Source organism: Pseudonaja textilis, chromosome 1 (assembly GCF_049901715.1).
Source record: "Pseudonaja textilis isolate UNSWEBS1 chromosome 1, rPseTex1.2, whole genome shotgun sequence".
NCBI lineage: Eukaryota > Metazoa > Chordata > Lepidosauria > Squamata > Elapidae > Pseudonaja > Pseudonaja textilis.
The window spans coordinates 53,390,302-53,415,851 of record NC_141990.1 but is presented as its reverse complement, the minus strand read 5'-3'; the positions used below and the strand labels follow the sequence as shown (position 1 = coordinate 53,415,851).

Here is a 25,550-nt window from a genome sequence, read left to right as displayed (position 1 = left end):
TATGACAAAAAAGCAATATGAGAAATGACAACAGAAATGAGTTGAATTTTAGATAACATTGTAAAATAAGATATGAGAATGTATGAATATAACATGAATTGGAATTGGATAAGGTAAGCTTAATATTTAACAATAAGGATGATGCAATATGAAACTAAGCAAATATAATGAACGGTTATCTATGGTCATGTTTGTATTGAGATGTGAAACCTGGAACCACACTCCTTGCCAAATGAGAATTTTTTATTTTAAAAAATAAAATAAAAGCAGGGAGAAAATTGAATAATGGAATTACTAGGTATGTTTAACTGATATGGTGGTAGGCATTTGTAGAGAGTTTTGAAAGGTTGAAAATAAGCAATGAAGGATTATGAATTAATGCGAAATATATGCATTGAGAGACATGATTGGTATTATTAATTTTGCCTATACTAGAATGTATGATATATTGATACCATACTGTTAATGTATTGTTTTGCATATGCAGATTGAAATTTTAAAAATTAGAGGAAAAAGATTTTTTAAAAAATAGGCAGAATGCAGATGTTGTTCAGTCTACTTGTATGTTCTTTTTCCTCTTCCTTTGACACAGTGATTGGCTTCAGATTTATTGGAGTTGTCAGAATACTGTGAATATTGCAGTATTTCCTGATATTCAGGTAAATTCTGTGGAAAGTCAAAAGCAGCAGGCAGGGTAGTAGAGTAGAAGGACAAAAAGGAAGAAGCAACATCAGAAAAGAACATAAGAACTCCAAATAGGAGCTGTGATTTGTTATCAGATAGTTTGTTCAGCTACAATGATCAGAATCAGACTGGGATTGCAGTGCACTTACACTGTGACTCATTCTTCATAATTGGCTGACAGGCTACTGGAAATTGATGGCCCCACAGATTTTTGGAAATAAGGAGGATTGCATCCTCTGGACCTTTAATGGTGGGTTTCCCTAACAAATAACAAGGAGAGCACGCAAAAGTATTTTTCTTTGTTAAAAAATACTTACTAGCTATAGTTACAAGTCAATTTGCCCAACTAATATTTTCCCTAATATTGTTGGAAAATTACTGTGTTTAATTTCCGGTTTAATTTGTACCAAGTAGATTCCCAATCAATCCCTACCTCCAGATCACAGCAAGCACACAAATCATTCAGTTCAGCTAGCAAAAAATACAACTTGAGGTTTATTTATTCAGTTGGCAAAAGGGGATTGAAAACAATAGAAAAGCAGCAAGATAAACAAGAATTAAAAGAGCAGTTTGTTAATATCAACAATCTACGGTATATCTATTTATATATCAAAAAGGCACAGAACTTCCCAATATGAACACAATACAGTGTGTGATTAGCATTAGCCCCAGTGAGAGTGAATAGTCTTTGGTCATTCCAAACTTTTTTAATTTATTCTTTTATTACCTTGAAAAGTGGGCAAGTAGGGCTGTAAGGGCCAGCGCCCACCACTCATCTGAGTCAGGCTGCGCATGCATGCACGTGAGCTGGCAAGCTGCTTAGGTGGCCTGATTGAAAATAGGCCATGGTCCAGTACTGGCCGCTGCCCACAGATTGGGGGCCCCTGCTATAAACCACTAAATCTAAGTGCTATATGTTTCTAATATATTTATATATGTGTCATATATTTAAGCTACTGCATTTTGTATAAATGAGTCCCATATTTCATATTTGTCCATACGAAATCTTTGTCCATAGAAAATCCACTCATAGGCAGCAAGTACAATCAAGTCTTCAATCCGCTGAGTGAAAGGAGCCATACATTAACCTTTTCAGTGCTGAAATATCAGTCTTTTGACCATGGTAAGAACACGGAAAATCCATTTATGCTGTCCAGTTGTTAAATTCCAAGCACTGGGGGTATATAGGTCAAAATAATGTTATCATATGAAAAAGTCCCAGTTTAACTCTTCTATGTACAAAGCAGTAGCAGATGAAAACCGGGGCTTCTCTTCCTGCACCAATAAAGAAGGCTGGAAGCATATGCAACAATATACATATGTGTGCATTGAAAACAATAAGGGAAATGATATGGGGGTGGGGGGCAGCAGCAGCAACCTCAGATCTACATGTGACATGGCCTGTATGCAGATTTAGGGAGAAGGCACCAGTTTAAATTATTGTTTTTTCCCATGTTGCACTGCTAACTGCTCTCCAGTTTAATAGCAAATCCACGATCACCCAGCAAGGCTCTTTGGGATGGATGTTAGTATAATATTCTTAATCCACTGTTAAGACAATTTCTCAACCTAATATAATGACTTATCCTCAGACAGCTAAACTAATGTAAGCAAAGAAAATATTTTCTTATGCTTTCCTGAATGTGGCCTGCAATAGAAAGAAACATTGCTGCCTTCCTAAGGAATAAAACTGGGGAAATGGAAACAAGGTGCACTGTTTAGCCAAACGTAAACACTTTTAATGCTCAGCAGGATCTGTCAATGAGATGTGGTATGAGGTTCTAGTATGCACCCTGGTAATATTGTCATTTATGCAATATAAGATATTATGGATTCAAAGTACTGCTTAATCATGATTAAATTATGTATGTTTATAAAATAGTGATGAAATTTACAGGACATGACAGCACACTTGAAAGGTATTAAATTAAATTGCCCAGCTCACAATCAATTTAATACATCTTGAACCTTTATCACCAGTGCTCTAACAGGAAAAGCACGAACTGTTTCTTCCTTGAGAACTGCTCAAAGGTATTTATCAGTGACTTGCACACCTGCATAAGAATCACTTTCCTCAATCTTGATGTTCTTCTATTCCATTAGAATAAAAAACCAGCAATTATTTTTTAGAGGGGAGGAAACAAGCCATAGTTCCAGAGATGAAAGATGTTTTCAAGGATAAACAATAGGAAAGACCATAAATGTTTAATTTTTAACAAAATTTGGGAGGTAAACAGCAAGATACCCCGATGTGCTCTGTTCAAAGACACTGTGTTTCACATATTCATTGATACCCTGAAGGAATACAGAGAGCTACTGCATAGCTTTTACTGCATAAGTGGCAGATTAGGCAAAATTATTCAAGATAATGACTACAGCAGACTAGCATTATTAAAGATTTCTAATGCAATGGCAGTTTAAAATAAATGTGGTAGAATTTAGTAATTTCTACTGTACAGATGGGGTTCTAACTGTGTTGCATGTACTGCTAATTCCGGCTAGCTGTTGAATTTCTCCATTGTGGCTATCTTGTTGGACAGATCTTGATGTAACTCAGCTACCCAAAGGACAAACAGAATTGGAGGACGCATATATATATATGACATGACCTTATACATCTGCTTAATAGTTATTTCAAGTATGTATACAAACATTGTAAATAAAAATATATAGTTGAATATTCTCTAAGTAAAACAAGGTATAAAATCTACTCAATAGCTGATTTTTCTCAATAACTGAAGAAGAGTGGAAGTAAAGGATTTGTTTTTTAAAATACCTATGACTTGGAAGGAAATATTGTAAAGACAAGGATCCAAATAGGCATTTTTTGTTTTTACTTTCTAAAGCTACTATATTTTTCCTGCAGCTGGAGACAACTGTCACCTGCAACTCACTGATGAAAAAACATCTTGATGTTGTTGATTTGTCTTCTCCTAATAGTTTACTGTTATTTTCTTTCCAAAGTTGGGAAAGTTTTGCTGAGCAAGAAACAATCACATCACATGCTTTGTTCATTCTCCTAATGTCAAAACATAACCATGTCAAGCAATTCACAAGCCTCTGGAGATCAAGCAAAGCAGAAGGGCTATCAGATCCTTTTAAAGAAAAATATTGTGGGAACAATTGACATAGCAGATTCAAAGGTGAAAGATATTCAAATCACTTGGAAATATGCAAAATAGAAAATACACAGTATAGATCAGGGGTGTCAAAATAGCAGCCGACAGGCTGAATGTGTCATGCACAGGCCACATCCATCCCAGCTCCGCAAAGTGAAGAACATCGCAAAATGCCACGTGATGGCATGAGTTTGACACTTGTAGTATAGATAAACTATTGTAATGGGGGGTGGGAAATCAGCATAGATATGGAAATACATATGAGGATGGCATTCTAAGACCTTACCAATTTCGATGCTTTAATTTTTTTTGTTGGAAAAGTCATATACATCATTTCAAGTGAAACAGTAAAACAAGGATGATTGTAACTTACTCTAAAAAATCTTGTTACATTAAGAAGATATAGAGCAGAAAGCCATTCCTCACATTATTTTCAGGGAAGGTATGGAGGAATAGAGGCAAATAGTAATCCCAAATTATGAACTTCTTCTAGATTATTTAATAATAATTACTGAATCCTAATGATATTGACATCCCAAAGAACAAAAACACTTTGAAATTATTGAGCTAAGATAAGATATGTTATGTGACTAAGATTGATCTCTTGGACAATATGACAACAGCAGGAATACAATTAACTACCAGTAACTTTTTTTTCTGTTACAGATCAATAGTGGTATTTTTTTATGGAGAATTGTAGCTTTTCCCTGGTGTGTTTTCAATGATTAATGTATGTTTAAGCCATGGACTTCATAAACGTTCTAGAATTAGGTGAACACTGAGATGACCAAGTCTGTTGAGGTCAGATGAGGTCAGAACTAGAATCTTGGGGAGGGGAATTCACCAAATTAGAAAAATAGCCATTAAAATGGATAATTCAGTTCAATATAAGCCTTGTCCAAAAGCCACTTTTATATTAACAGAGCAAATTTTAGTTTAATTTAATTATATTGTATCTGTGTTCATTTATATATTCTAAAAGACATGTTCTTCACTTACCAAGTGATAATTTTACTTGCATAAATTCACTTTATGCAATGTTTACCAGAAAGCAGAAATACCACAAAAATAGAACTACTTATAAATTCTTTTGATGCTGTTGAAGAAGTCATTAAAAAAAATTAATGAAATACAAAAAGTAATCGAACGAAAAGAAAACACAAATTTATAAAGAGGGAAAAGCTACACAAATAAATATACAAGACATATATTTACAAACATACATATAACAATATATTGGGCCCATGATTTATTACAGTCATCCACAGCTGATCTATATTTATTCACTTATTTATGAAATGTATTTGCTACCCAGCTCATAGCCAACTACCCTGGGAAGCTTACTGCATAACTGTAAATTGATATTAATCAATTCGGTGAAATAGATGGAGCCATACAGTATGTTGTTTTTCCAATGCTGAATAGTGAAGCACTTTTAACTGCCTGGACTGATCTCTGCAGTTCTCTAGGCCAGGGGTCTCCAACCTTGACAACTTTAAACCTGGAAGACTTCAATTCCCAGAATTCCCCAGCCAGCAAAGGGGAATTCTGGTAGTTGAAGTCCCCCAGGCTTAAAGTTGCCAAGGTTGGAGACCCCTGCTCTAGGCAACATTTTCAGAAATGGCTTGTGATTGCCCTTTTCCTATGGCTGAGAGAGAATGACTGGCCTAAAGTCACCCAGCTGACTTTATGCCTAAAACAGTACTAGAAGTCATGGTCTCCCAGTTTCTAGCCTGGTCTCTTAACAACTACATCTTCTCAATCATTTTTTATAAGTCTCATTTTATGCTCTACTAAAAAATCATAACACCCTGAATGGCTTGATCACAGTCCTCTATTCTCTAATCACTCTTTAAAAATACTGTATTTTTTATCCTGCCTTTATTATTTTTATAAATAACTCAAAGCAGAGAACATACCTAATACTCCTCCTCCTCCTCTTCCTATTTTTCCACCAAGAGCCCTTTGAGTTGAGTTGGGATGATAGAGTGACTGACCCAAGGTCACCCAGCTAGTTTTCATGCCTAAGGTAGGATTGGAACTCACAGTCTTCTGGTTTCTATCCCAAGGACTTAACTTGACCAATCAAGGCACAATATGCAACTAAGAAAATAGGATACCAAACCTGTGGTGCCTAGTATCATGGATGGCACGGTCACTAGGCATCCGTTCACTCTCCCGTTGGTTAAAGGCATACAATCGATATGGGTCCTCTCCACCTTTCCATCGCCGAACACTCAGATATTTTCTTTCTTCAAATTGATCCCAAAGATCATCCCAATCAATGTCGGAATCCTGTTCATGTATAAACATAGATTCCATAAGGAAAATAAAAAGTTGAAACTGAATGGTCACGCTTTTCTTTTCTTTATAACTTAACTTGCTTGGACTGCTTTGAACAAAGATAGGCTTTTTGAAAACTAAATATTTATAATATAATAATATACAAATATGACAGTTATCATGTTCTTATCATGTAGAACATCATCATTTCAAAAATAAGATTATGCATTTGAAAATGCCTATTTTTCCCCCTTTAAATTAAAGAAAGTGCACACAGATTCATCTTGCATTGTGAGGACCGATCACTAGTTTGCATTATGGCATATGATTGTGGCTGCAAAACAGAATGCATTATACTGATGTTTGAGGTCAACATAACTCAAATTTAATCAGCTGAAGATCGAATGCACGTAAATCTGTTGAATCAATTCAGGGGACATTTTGAACATAGCCACAAACAGGATTAGGAAAGAAATCTGTTTTTGTCACATTTTATATGACACAGCCTAATTTCTACTTCCTAACCTAACTGTAGACCTGAATGTAATTACCTTTCAATTTTTGCATTTCCAGATTTTGTGAAGATTAGGAAACACTAAACTATATACATTTTTGTATGTATTCTCGTGATATCTTTTTTCTTTCCCTGTATTACATCCAGACTATATAGCACATAAATAGAAGAAATATAATGTATATAAATTAAAATGCAATGTGCATAAAATAATTCACCAACCAGGGATATCCATTGGAGAGGGCAAAAACAGTCCCACTTATAAAAAAAAAAAGACCAATGCAATTAGCAATTGATCCTTTCAATCCAAAAGAAGTCAAAGCCATGATTATACAAAAACCACAGTAAAAAGAATCAAAATGTTTGCATACTATAAAGTATAAGAAACATTCCAGGTGAGAAAAATCTACTTTCATGTGGCTACCAACAACTTGCAGAGAGAGGAGCATCGCTAGTACAAAACCAGAGAATAAATATTAATGGTACTTTATTTTAGACTGCTATGAAGAAGTACCAAATCACCAAGTGATTTCTCGGTATCTATTAGGTAGTGAACTTAAATAAATTTTTCACTGTCCTTAAACTCTGGATCCAATCCAGCCTACACATCCTCTCTAGAAGCTTGCTCCTTCTAGTAGCTATATTTGATTTTTCTTTTTGTTGTTGTTGATGGTTGAGTTTAATTGATTTTCACCGAATATCCATAAAATACTACTACTGAGACAGAATTTAGATGAAAAGGTACACAAGAAAAACTTCTAATAAATCATGCTAAAGAACAGTGTTTTAGTCTCACTTTTTCCTAAATGTCTCAGCCATAGGCCCTATAGTCACATTCCCAGGAGCTGTCCTTAGTATACCATGTCATATTTATTCACTGAACAAACTGGCCTTTTGCTTAGAATCAAGTGAATACAATGTTTTTTTTCCTCTGTTTTAATGAAGTACATACAATACGTCCCAATTAAAATCATATCATTATAGAAACACAATATCTTTGATTGCAATTTGTTTTTGCTATGGGCAGATTCAAAATCTATAGAATTATTTTGAAACCCCCAAAAGTCACCTTACTAATAATTGATCTTTTATTTATTATTACTGCCATATGCAAGAACCTTCTGCCTTCTAATGATATCAAGCAATTTTATTTCATAACTTTTATTTCATAACTTCATTCATAGCACATTTTATGTAATAAAAGAAAGGGAGTGAGAAAGTGATGGCACCAATAAATACAATAAATACATTGCATGTCCCAATGATTCATCTGCATTCATGGAGCTGATTTAAATACTGTAAAATATTGTAGTTTAGTAATGGCTAGATCCCACTTCAGCTTTATTTTAAAAAAAAAAAAAACCTCCTTTACAAACAACACAAGTGCAGAGTTAGATATTGAAACATATGTGTGATTACCCTTATCTCCATGATTGCAGGTTGTATTTAATTATTTTTCAGAGGAATTTTATTACATCCTACCAAAGCCATGCTGATTATCAATCTGTGATCCACTTAACAGAGTCTTCTTTAAAAACCTCACTGAAATAATTAGAACTCATAGAAACCCTCCACTGAGTCATCAAGAGTCAAAGTGACTTAGTCCCTATGCAATGACTCCCAGAAACCCAATAATATTAAATGAACATAGAAGCAGATATAATCTTAAAAACTTCAGGATTAATCCCCACTTAATCATGAAGCTCACCCTAGCTAACTTTCTGACCTCACAGAATTGCTGTAAAAATTATTTTCCAAAAACACCCCAGGCAAACTCTTGTGCAAGTCAAGCTGAGTGTGCATATGTGTACCACCCTGCCACTCACATGGCCCAGTACTGGGACACAGCCTGAGAGTTGGGGATCCCTACTCTAGGATTTCCATTTATGGAATCTTCCTACTCCATCTCTTATTTTGTTGAAGTCATCTCTCTTAAAATCTAAAACATTAGACTGACTTTGTTCAGTTTCCTTTGCCTACTTTATAGTGAATTCTAGAATGACATGCTCATTCTCTCCCAAAGCTCCCATTACTTTCACTTCATCAACCATGTTGTCGCTATTAGTTAAGTCCACTATAGTTGACCCTCTAGTTCCTTCCTCCATCTTTTGGAGGATAAAATTATCAGCTAAGCTTATCAGGAACCTGTTTGATCTCCCACTCATTGCAGACTTTGATCCCCAGTTGATTTCAGGGTAAAGTCCCCCATTACTACAATGTTGTGTGTTTCCTGCACACTTCAGGTAACTAATTTGCAAAAGGTTCATCTATTTCTTATGCTCAGTCGGATGCTCTATAGTACAACATCTATAACAACATATCTGTAATTACCCCTAATATTCACCCAAATTCATTCAAGGTTTTCATCCTTGCTATCATGTATTTCTGTACAGCTATAGTAATTCTTTACATACAGTGCAATTCCTCTTCCTCTAATGTTGAGTCTGCTTCTTTTGAACAAATTATATTCTCCCAGTACTATATTCCAATCATGGGTTCCATCCAAGCAAATTTCAGTAACAGCAACAATATAATACCTGCCTTCATATACTAGGACTTCAAATCCTCCTTGTTTGCTCCCCATACTTTGAGCATTAGTGTACAGCATAGGTAGTATTCAGCAGGTTCTGACCAGTTCTGGAGAACTAGCAGCAGAAATTTTGAATAGTTTGGAGAACCGGCAAATACCACCTCTGACTGGCCCCACCCCCACCTATTCTCTGCCTCCCGAGTCTCAGCTGATCGGCTGAGTTTTCTTTTGATGCCCTGCACAAGAGAGCTGGAAATCAGGTTAGTGGCGTGGGGTGGGGAGGGAATGGAGATTTTACAGTATCCTTCCTTGCCTCACCCATCAAGCCATGCCATGCACACCAAGCCACGTCACACCCACCAAGCCACACCCACAGAACCGGTAATAAAAAATGTTGAATCCCACCAGTGGTATACAGCCCTTTGTGACTGATCCTAAATTTGCTTGCTGTGTTCCCTGTTTTATATGAGCCTTTGTATTTAAAAAGTTGAACCACTGATAACTCAGAATAATATGATAAGATTATGCAGAGACAAATCAGCAGACTGGTGGACTATCGGAAAAATGATTTATCTCCTTGATGATCAGCACAGGATAGGTTGCAAAGGAGGAGGAACTCAATCTCTCCATCATCAGCCCATGCATATTAGTAATCATTCAGCAATGCATGTTATTATACACACTTTATCATCATCATCATCATTCTCCAGATGCTAATCTGGAGGTTACTTCTAAATTTATTTCTCTCAACAGTTATATGCTGCAGAGCAGCCTGAGAATGAATGACTGATTCAAAATCACCCCTTGAATTCCATGGTCAAATAGGGACTTGAAACAGAGACTCCCCAATCCATGACCAGTATTTTAACTTCTATGTTACCTTGGCTCTGTGCATGCATTACGGTTTTCCAAAAGAAGCAGAGCCACAGTTCCACTGGTAGTCTCAAGTCAGGCACAAGGCTTACTTTCTCCTGTATTGAGTAACAATGAGTGGCTATAAATTGTTCCCCCTAAAAGGAAAAGTAAATTACTGCATTTGGGTCCTAGACTGAGGAAGAAACAAAATAGTATTGTTTGATAAGGAAAGCCAGCCTATTCAACACATATTCATTGCATCAGAGTAATTCACATCTCACTAATAAAACTAAACAAAATGTCCATCAGGTCTACAACAGCAATATTTCTTGTTTATAAATAGTTACAGTAACAGTAGGCAGGCCTGAGAGTTTTCATCTTGGATGTGGTTTGATAACTTCTTATTTGTCCAGCTTTTATATCTCAATTTTATTACCAGCAGTTTTGCAAAACGCAGAAAAGCTCTGACTTGTCTTCATATCCCAAGGCAAGTTTGTAATAGAAGGGAACATTTTTTGACTCATAGATTGCACATATTTGACAGCAAGAATAAATATGAACTGTCACTATGTCATCTTCATTCTTATATCTTCATAATTGCCTCTACTGTCACAGATGAAAATAATCGGGATTTGATATTAACTTGAACCAATGATTTTAAACTGACCCACTGTCTGGATTCATCCTATTCCATAAGTTGTCCCAAAGATGCTTTTTCAAGAGGTAGACTTTCTTGTTTTTCTTTGAAAACATTTAGCTTTTCATCCAAGAAGCTTCTTCAGCTCTGACTGAACATTGGGGAATGGAAAGAGTTGTACTCCTTGCAGACAGCTGGTTATTTGCATTCTGACAACACAGATTAACCTCCAGGTGGCCTCAATAACTCTCCAAAAGAATGCAAATGACCAGTTGTCTGTGTTAGTTATTGGGGACAAACCCCCCAAAAAACAGAATGTGCAGCAGCAGTCAAGCCAGGCAGCCAAATGAGAGAGGAAGGGCCCTAGAGTTTACACACACTGATGACAAAAAACTGTTTTGTAGTTTAAATAGTTGTTTAATCCTATTAGAGTTTAAACATTGTCAATCAGTCCATATGTCATTCACAAATATATCCATTCAGTAACTTAGTCCATTTACTAGTCAGTTCTATATCCTTATCTGCTTGTAAAGATATCTTCTCCTTTGATACCTTTCCTTTTGAAGACAACGCTGAGTATTCACAGGATATCAGCACATCAATGAAATAGTCCTTTCGTTCAGGTATTCAAACAGTTGTAGCAAACAGTAGCAAACAAACAGTAGCAAGCAGAAAAACAAGCAGAGAGAGTTACGTTTCTCTTACTGCCTTTTATTGCCGTTTGTAACCGCACCCTTAATTAGTTAATTACAAGCAGTTTGGTGCTTAAAGCTACAAGTTACAAACACCCAAACCTTGGTTTATATATTTATTCACCCAAACTTAGTTGGTGTATCAATGTTATACCCAACATTCTCCCCTTTTGGGTGATATAAATATATAATACCCTTACAATCTAAAACCATACTTTACACAACTCTCTTGGTGCTTAATGGCACCTTGGGCTTTAGTAAAGTTACCAGCTATATTGTCCTCCGACATGCAGTACTCCAGCTGTATCATTTTACTCTTTACAGATTGTCTGACGTTTAAGTACCTTAAATCTGTATGTTTGCTCCTAGTTTTTACTGCAATATTTGTGGCCATTTGAATTGCTGCCTGATTATCTTCATGTACAATTATAGGATAATTTACAGTTAATCCCAAGTCATTCATCATCTGCTTATACATGATTAATTCAGTACATAATAACGACAAACAGGAGAATTCTGCTTCCATAGTAGACAAACTTATATGCTGTTGTCTTATTGACTTCCAACCTATTAATGTCTTACCCAGCATTATGGCTGTTCCCGAAGTCGACTTTCTTGTGTCTCTTTCTGATGCAAAACTAGCATCTGCATAAGCACTCAGTATTAGATCACCTTTTGGTTCTAGATACAGTGCATGGTGTAATGTTCCTTTAAGATACCTTAAAATTCTCTTTAATGCTTTCCAATGACATTGAAGTGGATCATTATTATGTCGTGCCAGTTGATTAACACCATAAGCAATATCTGGCCTTGACCAATTGCTAATGTATGATAAGCTACCAATCAAAGATTGATATATTACCTTATCAAACTTGGGACTTTGAGTATCCATTTGCAAATATCCTGACTCATTGGAGTCTTTGCAGTCTTACAAAGTTCCATCTTATAATCTATTAGCAATTTAGATATCTTATCCTCCTGGGATATCTTAAAACCTTTCTGTGTTTTCAGTATATTCAAACCTAGATATTTCTTTATCTCCCTAATTGCTTGATTTTTATTTTCTTAGCTAATGATGCTATTATTTTATTGGCTTCATCATTAGTTTCTGTAATCAAAGCAATATCATCTGTGAATAATAGTAATAATGATATTTTCCCATTTGTCTCCCTTTTAAATAGACATGGATCGGCTAAACCGGCTTTAAACCCTATATTGTTTAGTTCCTTTACAATATACTGGTTCCATTCATAGCCTGATTGTTTAAGACCATAGAGGCTCTTTTTAACAACCAATAATCATTATTATTTTCACCTTTAAATCCAATAGGTTTTTCATGTATACAGTATGTCTTAGTGGAGCGTGCAAGTAAGCAGTTTCTACATCTAGATGGTTGACTATATATTTCTTACTTGCTGCCCACACTAAAGCTGCCCTTAATGTTGCTGCCTTAAGGCTAGGTGCAAATACCTCATCATAGTCATTGGCATTTTGTCTAAAACCTTGGGCTACTAATCGTGCCTTATGGATTATATTACCATCTTTTTCAGTTTTTATCTTAAAAATCCATTTGCAGCCAATGGGTTTTATATCAACAGGTAATCTCGCATTTTCATATACTTTCATATCCTTTAAGGATTTTAATTCCTTATTCATTGCTGCATACCAACTTTCCTTATCTTTAGTAGGATACATGTTTATTTCATCTACAGTATATGGAACTTTATTAATCTGGCACACTGCGTTAGCCTGGTATCTATCAGGCGGTCTAGATATTCATGTAGTTCTTCTGGGAATTGCTGGGCTTGTATGAGGACTTTTTTGAATTACTACCTGTTCATGTTCCTCAGCTTGCTCAGCTATTGGTACTATTTCTTCCTTTATGGGCTCTATCTCTGCCTGTATTTGTCTCTTTACTTTATTCTTAAAGTTACAGGGATAATTAATGGGATTTCTATAGGATTCAATAATTACTTCTTTATTGTTATCCTGTTCTAACTTATCCCATCCTACGTGCTCTAGAAATTGGGCATTGGCACTACATAACACCTTAGATGTGCCTTTCTCCCAAAATCTATATGCCCTATGGTTTTCTTGGTAACCAACGAAGAATAATTGTTTAGCTCTGTGTTGCCCTTTACGCCTGAGTTGTGTAGGGATATGCACCCATGCTGGTGCACCAAATGTGTGCAGGTAACTCAGATCAGGCTTCCTGCCATGCCACATGGTGAATGGTATTTCACCAGTAGTTGTGTTAACAACGTTGTTCAATATGTTATTAGCACACATTGTGGCCTCCCCCCACAAAGAATCAGGTAATCCAGAATCAGTTAACATTGTTCTAACCATTGCCTGTAGTGTTTGGCCTCTTCTCTCAATAAATGCATTGTGTTGTGGTCTGTATGGTGCAGATTTCTTGTGCTCTATTCCAGCTACCTTTAATCTATTCTGGAATTTGCTGTTAACAAATTCCGTACCATTATCTGTCACCAGGGTTATCAGTTGCCGTTTAGTCTTTCTTTCTGCAAATTTTAACCAGTTGAAGAAATGTTGATATGTTTCAGTTTTGCTTTTCATTAGGTAGCAAAACCCATATCTAGAATAATGGTCCATAATGCTCAGTATATATTGAGCACCCCCCATACTGGGTTTCTTTGGACCTATAATGTCTGCAAATACTAATTCTAAAGGTTCTTTAGTTTTGAAACCATTTAGCCTATTTGCAGGCAATATTTTACTCTTATCTTCACAGCAGACATTACAACGCAAATATTTATCACAAGGTTTTAACCTTATTCCATCAGATAACTCTACTGTACGTTTTAGCATTTTAAAATTTACATGCCCCAAACGCCTATGCAATAAATGGATATATTCATTATGAGGCTTTATATTGTTAAATACAGTCTGTGCCTCCCCTTTCTTACTATCATGTAATACATACAATGTTCCATTTAAAGCTGCAGTTACCCTTTTGTTATCTTTCTCAATTATGCAATTATTATCCTTAAATGTAATTACATAACCTAGTTTGTCTAATACCCTTATAGAAAGCAAGTTCACCTTTAACTGTGGTACATACAACATTTTTATATCCTGGTTTAAGCATGGACAGTATGCAATACCTTCTCCCTTGGCTTTGAGGTTCCAGCCATTAGCAAGTGATATATGTTGAGAGCTTGTAGACAGTTTTATAAATTTTGTCTTATTTCTCGTGATGCAGTGGGGTGCACCACTGTCCACCACCCATAAATCATTCTTCACATCACAATTGCTAAACGTGGCTAGTTCAAAAGATTTCTTTGGCTTTTTTACATTCTGGCTTTTTTCTTTTCTGCAGAATCTTGCCAAATGTCCTCTGCCTCCACAATTAAAACACTTTTTAATTGTGTATGCCGTCGAAGATAAATTCTCTTCTTCCGGGTGCTTTAATTTACTTAGTTGGTTTCTTTCAAGCTTTGAAGATAATTTCTCTTCTTTATTAGGTTTATCTTCTCTCAGCTGGTCACGTTCACACCTTCTTCTGGCTTCTTCTAATAGCCTGCCGATAATCTCGGTTAATGATAAACTATCTTTTGGCAATACTTCTAAAGCAGTCACATAATCATCATAACTTTGATCTAATGAAGACAGTATGATGTATACTTGTTGCAACTCATTAAATGTAAGCTCTTTTTCTTGTAATTCCTGAAAAATGCTCTTCATACAATTTAAATGAGTTAACATGTCTCCATTCTTCTGAAGATGTGTTCGAAATAGTTTGCGTGTAAGATATATATGAGCTCCTACACTGTCCCGAACATATATCTTCCTGAGGTTCTCCCAACAGTTTGCAGCATTTTCCTCTCCACGGATATGGATAAGTTGCTGGTCAGAGAGAGTCAGTCCTATGATGCATAAAGCCTGCTCATTCTTTCGTTTATAGTCTTGTATCTTTTTGTCATCCTCTTCAACATTAGGATCTAAGTTAGTCACATCTGGTGGGTTTGTTATTATGTCCCACAAACCTTCTCTTCGTAGAAGTAAACTACATTTCATTGACCATGAAACATAGTTCGTTCCATCTAGTCTGGATATCATGGACAGATTTGGCAAATTTACTTGTGCCATTGCTCTTCAGATATGTAACTATTTAAAAAACTACTGAAAAAAAAAACAGTTTGTTTTTACAGTAATGTGTAACTCACACCAACTCTCACTGCTATATCCTCGTTAGTTAGACTGTGCGCACTGGGCCCATAACCAATGTTAGTTATTGGGGACAAACCCCCAAAAAACAGAATGTGCAGCAGCAGTCAAGCCAGGCAGCCAAATGAGAGAGGAAGGGCCCTAGAGTTTACACACACTGATGACAAAAAACTGTTTTGTAGTTTAAATAGTTGTTTAATCCTATTAGAGTTTAAACATTGTCAATCAGTCCATATGTCATTCACAAATATATCCATTCAGTAACTTAGTCCATTCACTAGTCAGTTCTATATCCTTATCTGCTTGTAAAGATATCTTCTCCTCTGATACCTTTCCTTTTGAAGACAACGCTGAGTATTCACAGGATATCAGCACATCAATGAAATAGTCCTTTCGTTCAGGTATTCAAACAGTTGTAGCAAACAGTAGCAAACAAACAGTAGCAAGCAGAAAAACAAGCAGAGAGAGAGTTACGTTTCTCTTATTGCCTTTTATTGCCGTTTGTAACCGCACCCTTAATTAGTTAATTACAAGCAGTTTGGTGCTTAAAGCTACAAGTTACAAACACCCAAACCTTGGTTTATATATTTATTCACCCAAACTTAGTTGGTGTATCAATGTTATACCCAACAGTCTACAAGGAGTATAAATCTTTCCATTCCCCAACATCCAGTCAGAGTTGAAGAAACTTCTTGGATGAAAAGTGAAATGTCTTCAATGAAAAACAAGAAAGTCCAGTTGCCTCTTGAAAAAGCACCTTTGGGACATCCTATCCTATTAATAATACTATTAAAACCATTCACTTTTTAGGCCATTCCACTCTATTGGGATACCTATTGTAGGAGTTGACCAGGCTGAGCCCAAGGGAGGAGTCAAACACAACATAAGTCACAAGTTCCTGCTCACCTGCAAGAGATCTAAGTCCAGCCCACCTTGAATGCCTCTCTTATCTCCTGCTCATTTCCCTTAACAGCCAGTTGGTACAATCCTGGCAGAGAATTTAAACTTGCAATAAATCTTTATACTCATTTGACTGCCTAAATCTCCTGATTTCCCCAATGATGATTGACATTAATCTGACCAATCGGGTGATAATGAGCAGGCAATAAGAGTGGAATTCAAGTGGACCTCAACTGAAATCTCTTGTGGGTATGCAGGGACTTGTGACTTATGACGCGTTTGATCCTCCCTCGGGCTCAGCCTAGTCATCCCCTCCACCTATAAGCAGAAAGATCACATACAACTTATCTGTTAGCCTTTGGTAATATTGTGTAAAAAAACAGAGTTGATTCTTGTTTTAACACATCTTGTAAAACACAATGTATCAATTAAGTAGAAAATCAAGAGGAGCTGCATCAGGTAAATCCTGAAAATGCTGAAGGTGCATAGAATTTATGAAACCTGCAGACAGACATCAGGCACCATGTTTTTTTCATGCAACTATCAGAATAAAACTAAAACATTTATTTTGAAGTGGGAATAACCCTGCCAAAGGTAAACACATTATACTTCTATTTATTTTAATAGCAAAGTTAAATGTGGCTCTTAATTCCCATTAATCAAATCAGTTTTAAAATGCTTAACTTGGAATGAATTGTAACTAATGTTTTACCATACATTTTAACTGTCTTGTTAATGTTGCTATTTGCACTGTATTGCTTTGGGAAGACCAGTGTTTGCTACAAAGACTGAATATAAACTTTACAAGCAAAAATAAATAAAAGCACATCTATTTAGAAGAGCAAATAATTCTAACTGGTATGCCAAAGGAAAGATGAATGAATTAGTCAACGTTTTTGAAAGGGTAATTCAATACTTATTTCTGTATATGCTCCAATGTATGCTTTCTCACACTTGTGTTTCAAAGGAACAAAGTAAGAAAAAACACAAATCATTTATTTAATGTATTTATTAAGTTTATATCTTGCCTTTCATTAGTTCAAAGGCACGTGCACGTACAAACACACCCACACCTCGTTCCCTTTTCCAGGTTTTTCTTACAACCACAATTCTATGTGATAAGTTATTCCAAAGCCACTCTTATACTTAGGTTTTTGTGTTCCTAGTCCAATGCCTTAACCACTAAACCACATATGACATTCCTAAATGTACATTTCAACTTATTTGCCTCTCTCAAATAACATACAGGTTAATCTCCACAGGATAATTTTGTGGAATAGAAGAGCAAACTCAATATAGGAGTTTGTATTCGATGACTTTCATATAACCCAGCAAATTGCTATGATTGGCCTGAACTCATAATTGTCATTCAAACCAACACACAGCTTAACTGTTCCTTGACTACTAATATTGGGAAAGGTACAATTATATACTGAAGCGAGTAATCCTTTCTCTCCATCTAGGATAGCAGATCAGTTATGAATTACTGGATAAGATCTTCATTATAACATTTCCACCAAGTATTATGTCTTCTTTCTCTCAAGTTGAATTCTGCCTGGGGACTTATTTAACCGCTGTGCAGAAATCCAAATGTAATTTAAGATAATCTATCTCATGTTAAGTTGCATATTAGCATGCACCAGAGAAGGATCAAGCCAGTATTCTATTTCCCTTTTTATTTGTCTTCTACAAAGTTCTTCATTCATTTTCTCTCATGTATTTCCAATATATTTTTTTCATAGAAACCAGACCATTTTTTTTCAATGCTGCAGTTTAACAGGCAGCATTAATTATGTAAAGCAGTGAGTTAATAAGGAATTTGGGGATCAGGAACAGCTTCAATAAAGGAGAAGGAAAATCTTTACCATTCCAAAGGAACAATCAGTTTCACCAGTTGTCAGAATTAAAATAAAAATACATTTTGCAATAAATCATTTATGTACAATCAGTCAAATTAAACAGAGAGATTTTGCCTCTCAAAATTAATCATTCTGAATAGCAATATTATATTTCTGTTCAAAACATAAAACTACATTTTGCATTAAAGAATGTGGTATGTTCACACAGCTAAGTACAATAGCTCTTATTTTCTTCAAATGGGAGAATTCACAATATCAACAGATATACACAACTTTAAGCAAAGATCTTAATGTGACTATGAGAGTTCTAGTTTTTCCCACACTCAATCCTACATAAAGAAAAAACATTTTTTACTTTCCTAAGACTGAGTGTTATTGTTCCCTAAATGGTTCATCCATTTCTTCTTCTAGGTTATCTTTTTTATTAACTTAAAAGGTTATGCCTTTTAAAACTTATATCTCATAAACGTTTAAGAATATTCATGTACTTGTTGAACACATAAGGAATCATATCTCACTAGTAACTCAGAAATGAAATAAAAGCAGTTTAACCTATTACAAACTATACAGTTGTGGAAATTCAACAATATTCCAAAACAACATTTTAGCCAGAACAATAAAGCTGAAGCACACAAAATGGAACCAACAATACATGGTAATAAAAAATCAGAAAAAGTTTACAACAATAAAGGGATGGAGGGAGAAATGCAAGATTCTGTTAATATAATCTTACGATAAAGAAGAAATAGCAACCAGATGCAAACTCCAAAAGATAGCTCTTGCTCAAAAGCAAAATATCCACCTGGATAAAAGCCGTTGGAAAAACAAAACCCTGCCAATACAGAGCACTTTGCTCTTCTTATCACCCCATAGATTAGGTCTGAATACAAGCTTACAACCTTGCTCAGTCAAATTCAGTCTTCATTGTCCTCCACCTATATTATCATATACTTCGAAGCAATTAGGCATCATTGAATATGCAGTTCAGAGATCCCATCTACTTAAAACTGTCTAACAGCAATAATGTTTCCAAGCAAGGAGACAAATGAAAACACAATAGAGCTATCACTCATTACTAAGGTTTGGAAGACAAGGTATGAACTTCATATTAATTCAGTGTCTTCACTTTAAAAAAATGTTAATCTTACAAAAATTCTGCTTGGGCATAAATTTACTTATAAATCTTCGCTCATATATGTGTATCAGGGAACCAGAGCAAGGTCATCTCAGGTCATACGAGTACTGAGCATAGCTTTATAAAGCTCTCTGCAAACACTCATAAACAGAATGTAAGAACTATATCCTTCTCCAAACTAACACATCTTTCAGATAAACTTATGCTTCACTGCATGCACCTATTCCCAGATGTTGTCAGCAGATACAACACATGTCAGGTTCATATTACATCTCTCAGATTGGTAGTAAAATCCAATACAGGCAGGGCTTTAAAACAATAAACTACAGAGCTTTGCTACCTCTTGTTATAAATAAGAAATTTATTACTATGGGAGCAACATTTCTCTGCATCCATTATTATGTGCGCACACTTTATTTTTCTCTCTCTAGAAAATCAGTTCAGTTTTATGGGGATGTATTCATGGAGAAAAATTAAGTCAGCTGGAGAAATTAAATGTGTGAATGTAGCAATCACATAAAAGTCAGCTGTAATTTCCTTGATTGTGAGATAGCATTTTGAGAAGAGAAGGGTATGCACACCACAAAAGCATTTTATGTGAGTTTAATATTGATTGCAAGTTGCTGGGTACTAATCTATTCATCTGTTCATTTTGCATATGTGCCGATCAATCAGTAGTAATAGAAGAAGCAGTGGTAGTAGTGATGTTGCTAGTTGCACATATAAAATCACAGAACTGTGGAATTGGAACAAACCATAAGCATTATCTGATCTGATCCTTTGTAGTGGACAAGAAAACCACCCATGAGAAGCAACGGTCCACCCTCTCCTTATAAACCTCCACAGATGATGAACCCACATCCACCATAAATTGGCAGTTCCACTATTGAACAGATCTTATTATTGGGAAGTTTCCCCCTATATTTAAATGAAACATAGCCGGCTATATTTTATATCCTTTATTTTAGATTCTAGTTTCTGCAGCAATGGGAAAATAGATCCTAATCATATTTGTTTATTCATTCATCATATTTATATGGCTACCCGTCTCACAAGCAAATATCTCTGGGTGGCATACAACAAAGCTAAAACAATACATATGAACAAAATATGTTTCCTGTAGCTTTCTTATCCTTTGAGGCAGATGATAGCTGTCAAGCAAGTAAAAGTGCTCAGGTAGCTAGTGACATTTATAGAGAATAAATGATAAAACCCTGAATAGAATTCGAACACATTATTTTTGTAAGAGCTATTCTGACATAACCAACCACAACAGAGAACCATAACCCCTGAAGTCTCCATTCCTGAGCACTTTTTACATTAAATCAGATACACCGTTGACTTCTTAGGGTCTCTTATAGAGCACATAGCCATCTGAGACACAGGAGAAAACTAGATTCGCTTTACTGAAGTTGAGGATAGGCTAGTCAGGCACATAACTGAACATTTTTTCCTATCTCATATGGGCTTCAGATCCCTTTGACTTATAAAACACACTGATGTCACATCTGCTACCTATAGAGGTGATAACCATCTCCCTTCTTTATATGGCTCTGGTTTATAAGATGGAACCCACCAAAGCCCACACATGGACATGTTTTCAAGGGGAAAAAATATTTCCATGTGCCATCAAATATTTTTTCCTCAAAGTACAGAGAGATTTTCCTTGATGAAAAGCATGCAATGAACATGGATACCCATTTCATAAGCAAACTTGCTTATCAAACATCAAAATTACATCATAAACAATACTACATGGAACTGTCCTTGGAAACCACTCAGAAGAGTACTTGGAAGCTCTAGCTGGTTCAGAATGTAGCAGCATGGATACTGTTGGGTGTGCCTCAGAATGCTCATGGGGTACCTCTGTCTTGTGAGCTGTCTTGGACTTCAAGATTCTGTTATCATCCATAATATCATGATATCCATGCTATAGGTTCAAGTTATCTGAAGGACCACCTATCTTCATGATTCCTGTCCAAATAATAAGAACAGTTAATTGGCTTCAGATTCAGTCAATCAAGCAACGCTATCTATTGGGACCAACAGTAGGAAGTATATCTTCTCTGCCATGGCACCTCCCTCCGGAATGTACCCCCCCCAATTAGATTGGTTCCCACCTTGATTATGTTTCAGACACCTTTTAAAATTTGGCTGTTCTCCTACACCCTGTTGTTTTCTGTTCTTGCTGCAAGCCACTCAGAGTCATTCTGGAGTTGGACAGATTCTACATTTCTAACTATATGCACACATACACACAGATACCTAGAGGGGGAACAACAGGCTTCAACTGAACCCCAGAAAGACTGAGTGGCTTTGGGTACCAGGGCCCTTTGATTCTAGAACTATATCATCTCTGGTCTTGGACATGATTGCACTGCCCTAAACTGACCCTATATGCAATCTGCAGGGCTCCTCCTGGATTCGCAATGCTTGCTCAAGGAGCAGATGGTAGTCCTAGCTAAGAGGGCCTTTGCACAACTTTATATTGCATACCAGTTGCTCCCATTCCTGGATCAAGGGTCATTTATGCCCTGATCACCTCACAGTTGAACTGCCGCAATGCACATGGGACTCCCCTTGAGTAGCTTGGGTAGCTATATAAATTTGACTTAACACAAACAAAGACACACACACACTAGATTGAACCTATTGCCTGGAGAAGCTAAAACTGACACTGATAGACATAATTCATCTGATGAAATTTGTATTTGATCATTTCTTCAGTGAAAAATACAGCAAATGCATTAAAAAAACATCTCAGCAAGAAGGAAAAAAACAAACTAAAGGATACATCAAACTGTCAGATTAGCTATAATCTGAAGAATAATTAACAGTAAGCCCCTTAGGAATGCATTAAACAGGACAAAATAAAGATTTAACAGTATAAGATTTATTATTTTACAATAGAAGCCAGCCCTGCTGAATCAGAAATTAATTTGGAGGACTGAACCCAGTTCCTTTTCTCTGATCTCCTTTTCCCTCTTCCCTTAATTAAAAGTAAAAAGTGTTGCTTTGCAGGATAAATATACAATGTGTTTTCATTCTTCATTCGAAGAATCAAAACACATTGTCTAGTGTTGTCATCTGTGTGCTAAGTCACACACACACACCTTCAAAAATGAGTCCGTTTTGACATAAGATTTTTGACATCCTCTCCCAGTGGCGAAGATGTTCAGACAGCAGCTGCTTCTTCCTTTACCAATTCACTAAGTAGCTTCCACAGAAGCACCTGTGGTTTAAACTAGAAACAAATAGGAAAAAGAACAGAAAGTCTCACACTGTGACAGCCCATTAAAAATTGGAATGTTCTCATATCAGTGATATGCATCTGTGTCTGTCTCTTAAATCAAGACTTAGAAGGAAGCAGAGGGTGGGGGGAGAAAGAGCAGGTCATTAGCAGTAAAGACTACAATTTTCTGGCAATTGTTAATGCTTTGTTTATATGGGTTTCCACGAATATGACATTTTAATGGCACAGTAATTGTGTGATTACAGTGCAACAAAGATTGCGATAGCAAGAATGGGGTAGCTTAGAGGAATGCCTGTTCTTCAGTTTTCCCTAAAGCCTGCAGACAGAGAAGTGTAGAATTTCCACCGGGATTGTCAAACCAAGGAATACTTGGGCTCATGAATGTCTACTTTTGCACCGCAATATTGTCATCAAGTTTCTTACTTAGTCATATATGCTATGGACAGAAGTCAGATTTTTCTCTTTGCAGATGTACACAAATTGCATGTCACCTTCAGATGGTTTATATTAGGTTGTTCATATTACTCCTGAAAACCTGGAAGCTGGACAACTAGAACTGTCAGTTCTTATATTTAAGTATTAGTCTAGAAATCAAGATAGGACAGGACTCCTCTTAATTTCACACAGAAACTCATATACCTTTCAAAATTGAATTTGTCTGAATATTATAATGCGGTTCCATTAAAACAGATGCAAAAATGTGTATGTTAGGAACTAGGAAACACAAAACACATGTATTAAATTCAGCACTATCATTTTTAAAATGTATTTGTTCAGGAAATCGCTTACAAAAATGCATACATTTACCATAATTGCAAGGTTTTCATGTCACTGCCCACACTAATGTTGTCAGCGCTGCATGAGTCCTTAAAAATTCTTCAAAAAAAAAAAAAAAAGTATAGTCCCTAGTTCTAAAAACATTGCTCACCCCAGTGTAAGGGGAAGAGTAATATTTTCTCTGGCTTCATTAATGTATTTCTCAGTCCAGTCAGCTATCATTCACAGATCTTAATATCCTAGTGCTAGAAGCATAAATGATATCTTTGAGTGTGCATTATCCATTCCATAAGCCATTAAGAGCTGTAGGAAGAAAAGATGGAAATGTTGGTGATTTAGCTGTTAAACATTCTGAAATAAAGATGTCTGAAAGAAAGTTAGCTTTTATGTACATGTGATTTTATATACAGAGAGATATATGTATATGTGTATTGAATACTCTAATAAGGAGTGAAGCCAAGGAACGAAGACTTCACCCAGGTCCCTATAAAAGGGTGAGCTGTCGGATAGGCAAGATACTGGGTTGTACTGATCTACAGAATAAAGAGCTGTTAGTTAAAGAATCAGTCTCCTGCCTCTTCTATCACCCAGCTTAACCACGTGTATGTGTGCATGCATTTAATTTTGTTATTAAGTGTGATGCATCTATACATAGACATAAGTTACTTAGATAATTGGCTATAGAATTGTAGCCATAGACACTTCTTCTTGCCATCATGGATTATGTTCACAAGTGTGATCACACATACAGCATCAGTTGTGAATGCCAGTTGCCTTGCAAATTATGTTGCCATTCATCAGGAAAAGAATGTTAAAGTTCTACCTGTCAGAAGAATTCTATAAAGCAAATTCCTCATCTGCCTTTACAGAAAGTAATTTATCTTGTAAAACGTAATGTAGCTATAACTATATAAGTCCCATTCTAAAAAAATTACTTCAAAGTCTCCTACATTGATTTCCCTTGTGCTCTTTAATTGATTCTACACTTCTCCAATTATTTCAGACTGTATTCTTGTGCACTTGAGGTTGCCCAGACTTACACATACACATATATAGAAGTGCCACCTTTTGTCTATCAGTACACTGGAAAGATATCTACCTGAGCAAATTGAATCCTTTCTTTTAAGAAGAGAAACAAAAATATGGATTAATGAGTTTCATATGCTGAACATATGTCAAATTGAGTTGCAACTGAGAATACATTTTTCACATTCAACTCATCCTCCATAATTTTTTTTTAGCTGAAATCTGGCAGCTTTCAGGGTGCAGACGAGCGGCTTCAAAAATGTATAGCAAACTCAAATTCTTTTCTGATGAAATATTCAAAGGTGGAAAGAAGCCATTTCAGACTTTTTTTAAAATGCTGAATTCAAAATTCAAAAGATACATTTTCTGGAAAACTAGGGGATGGTATATTAAATTGTACACCACTCTCTTATGGAGCTGCCTGAAGAAGAAAAAAATATTTTTCCACAAAATATGCTATCATTTCCTCATGATTTGAACATGATTGATAGCAATTATGCAGTAATTTCCATCTTACAGAGCAAGAAACAATACTGGGCCTGTTAATTACAAAGAATATGACTTAGCAATTTCATACTTATAAAAAAGCTAATCACAAAACTGTGCTTCAGTTATGTTGGCCATGTCATGCAGGGATACTATTGGAGAAAGAATTCTGTCTGGAAGAGTTAGCAGTAAAAGGAAACCATGCCACCAAAGAACATAGTGGTATCATCAAAGCTGACACCATCCAGAGCACAGAAAAACTCAAAGTAATGCACGATTGGAAGATGTAGATAGAGCAAGACCCATTGAATCAACAAGGACTGGACACAACTGAATAGATATAATCATCATTACCATCATCATCATCACAATAACTAAATTTGCCAACTCCAATAAATCTACAGACAATCTTATCTTTTCACTTTGATGTCTCAGTGAAAAAATGTCACATCTAAAGACAGTACATTTGGGGTATGTTCACGATTCACCATCCTGAAATCAATACATACTTCTTTGTTTTGTAAATTTAACTAAGACTTGTATTTGGAATAAAGATACTTTATGTTATAGCTATAGCTGTTTACAATTACCTCTCTTCATATTTTTCTTAAT

General features: G+C 35.8%; 1 protein-coding gene across 1 annotated transcript in view; it reads right to left on the bottom strand.

Moving 5' to 3' along the window:
• GALNT14 (polypeptide N-acetylgalactosaminyltransferase 14) overlaps positions 1 to 25,550 on the bottom strand; it is a 296,209-nt gene that overhangs the window by 149,262 nt on the left and 121,397 nt on the right. Inside the window, exon 2 of the mRNA XM_026695635.2 lies at positions 5,929 to 6,098. Coding sequence (XP_026551420.2) covers positions 5,929 to 6,098 — 170 coding nt within the window. The remainder of the gene's footprint in view (positions 1 to 5,928; positions 6,099 to 25,550) is intronic.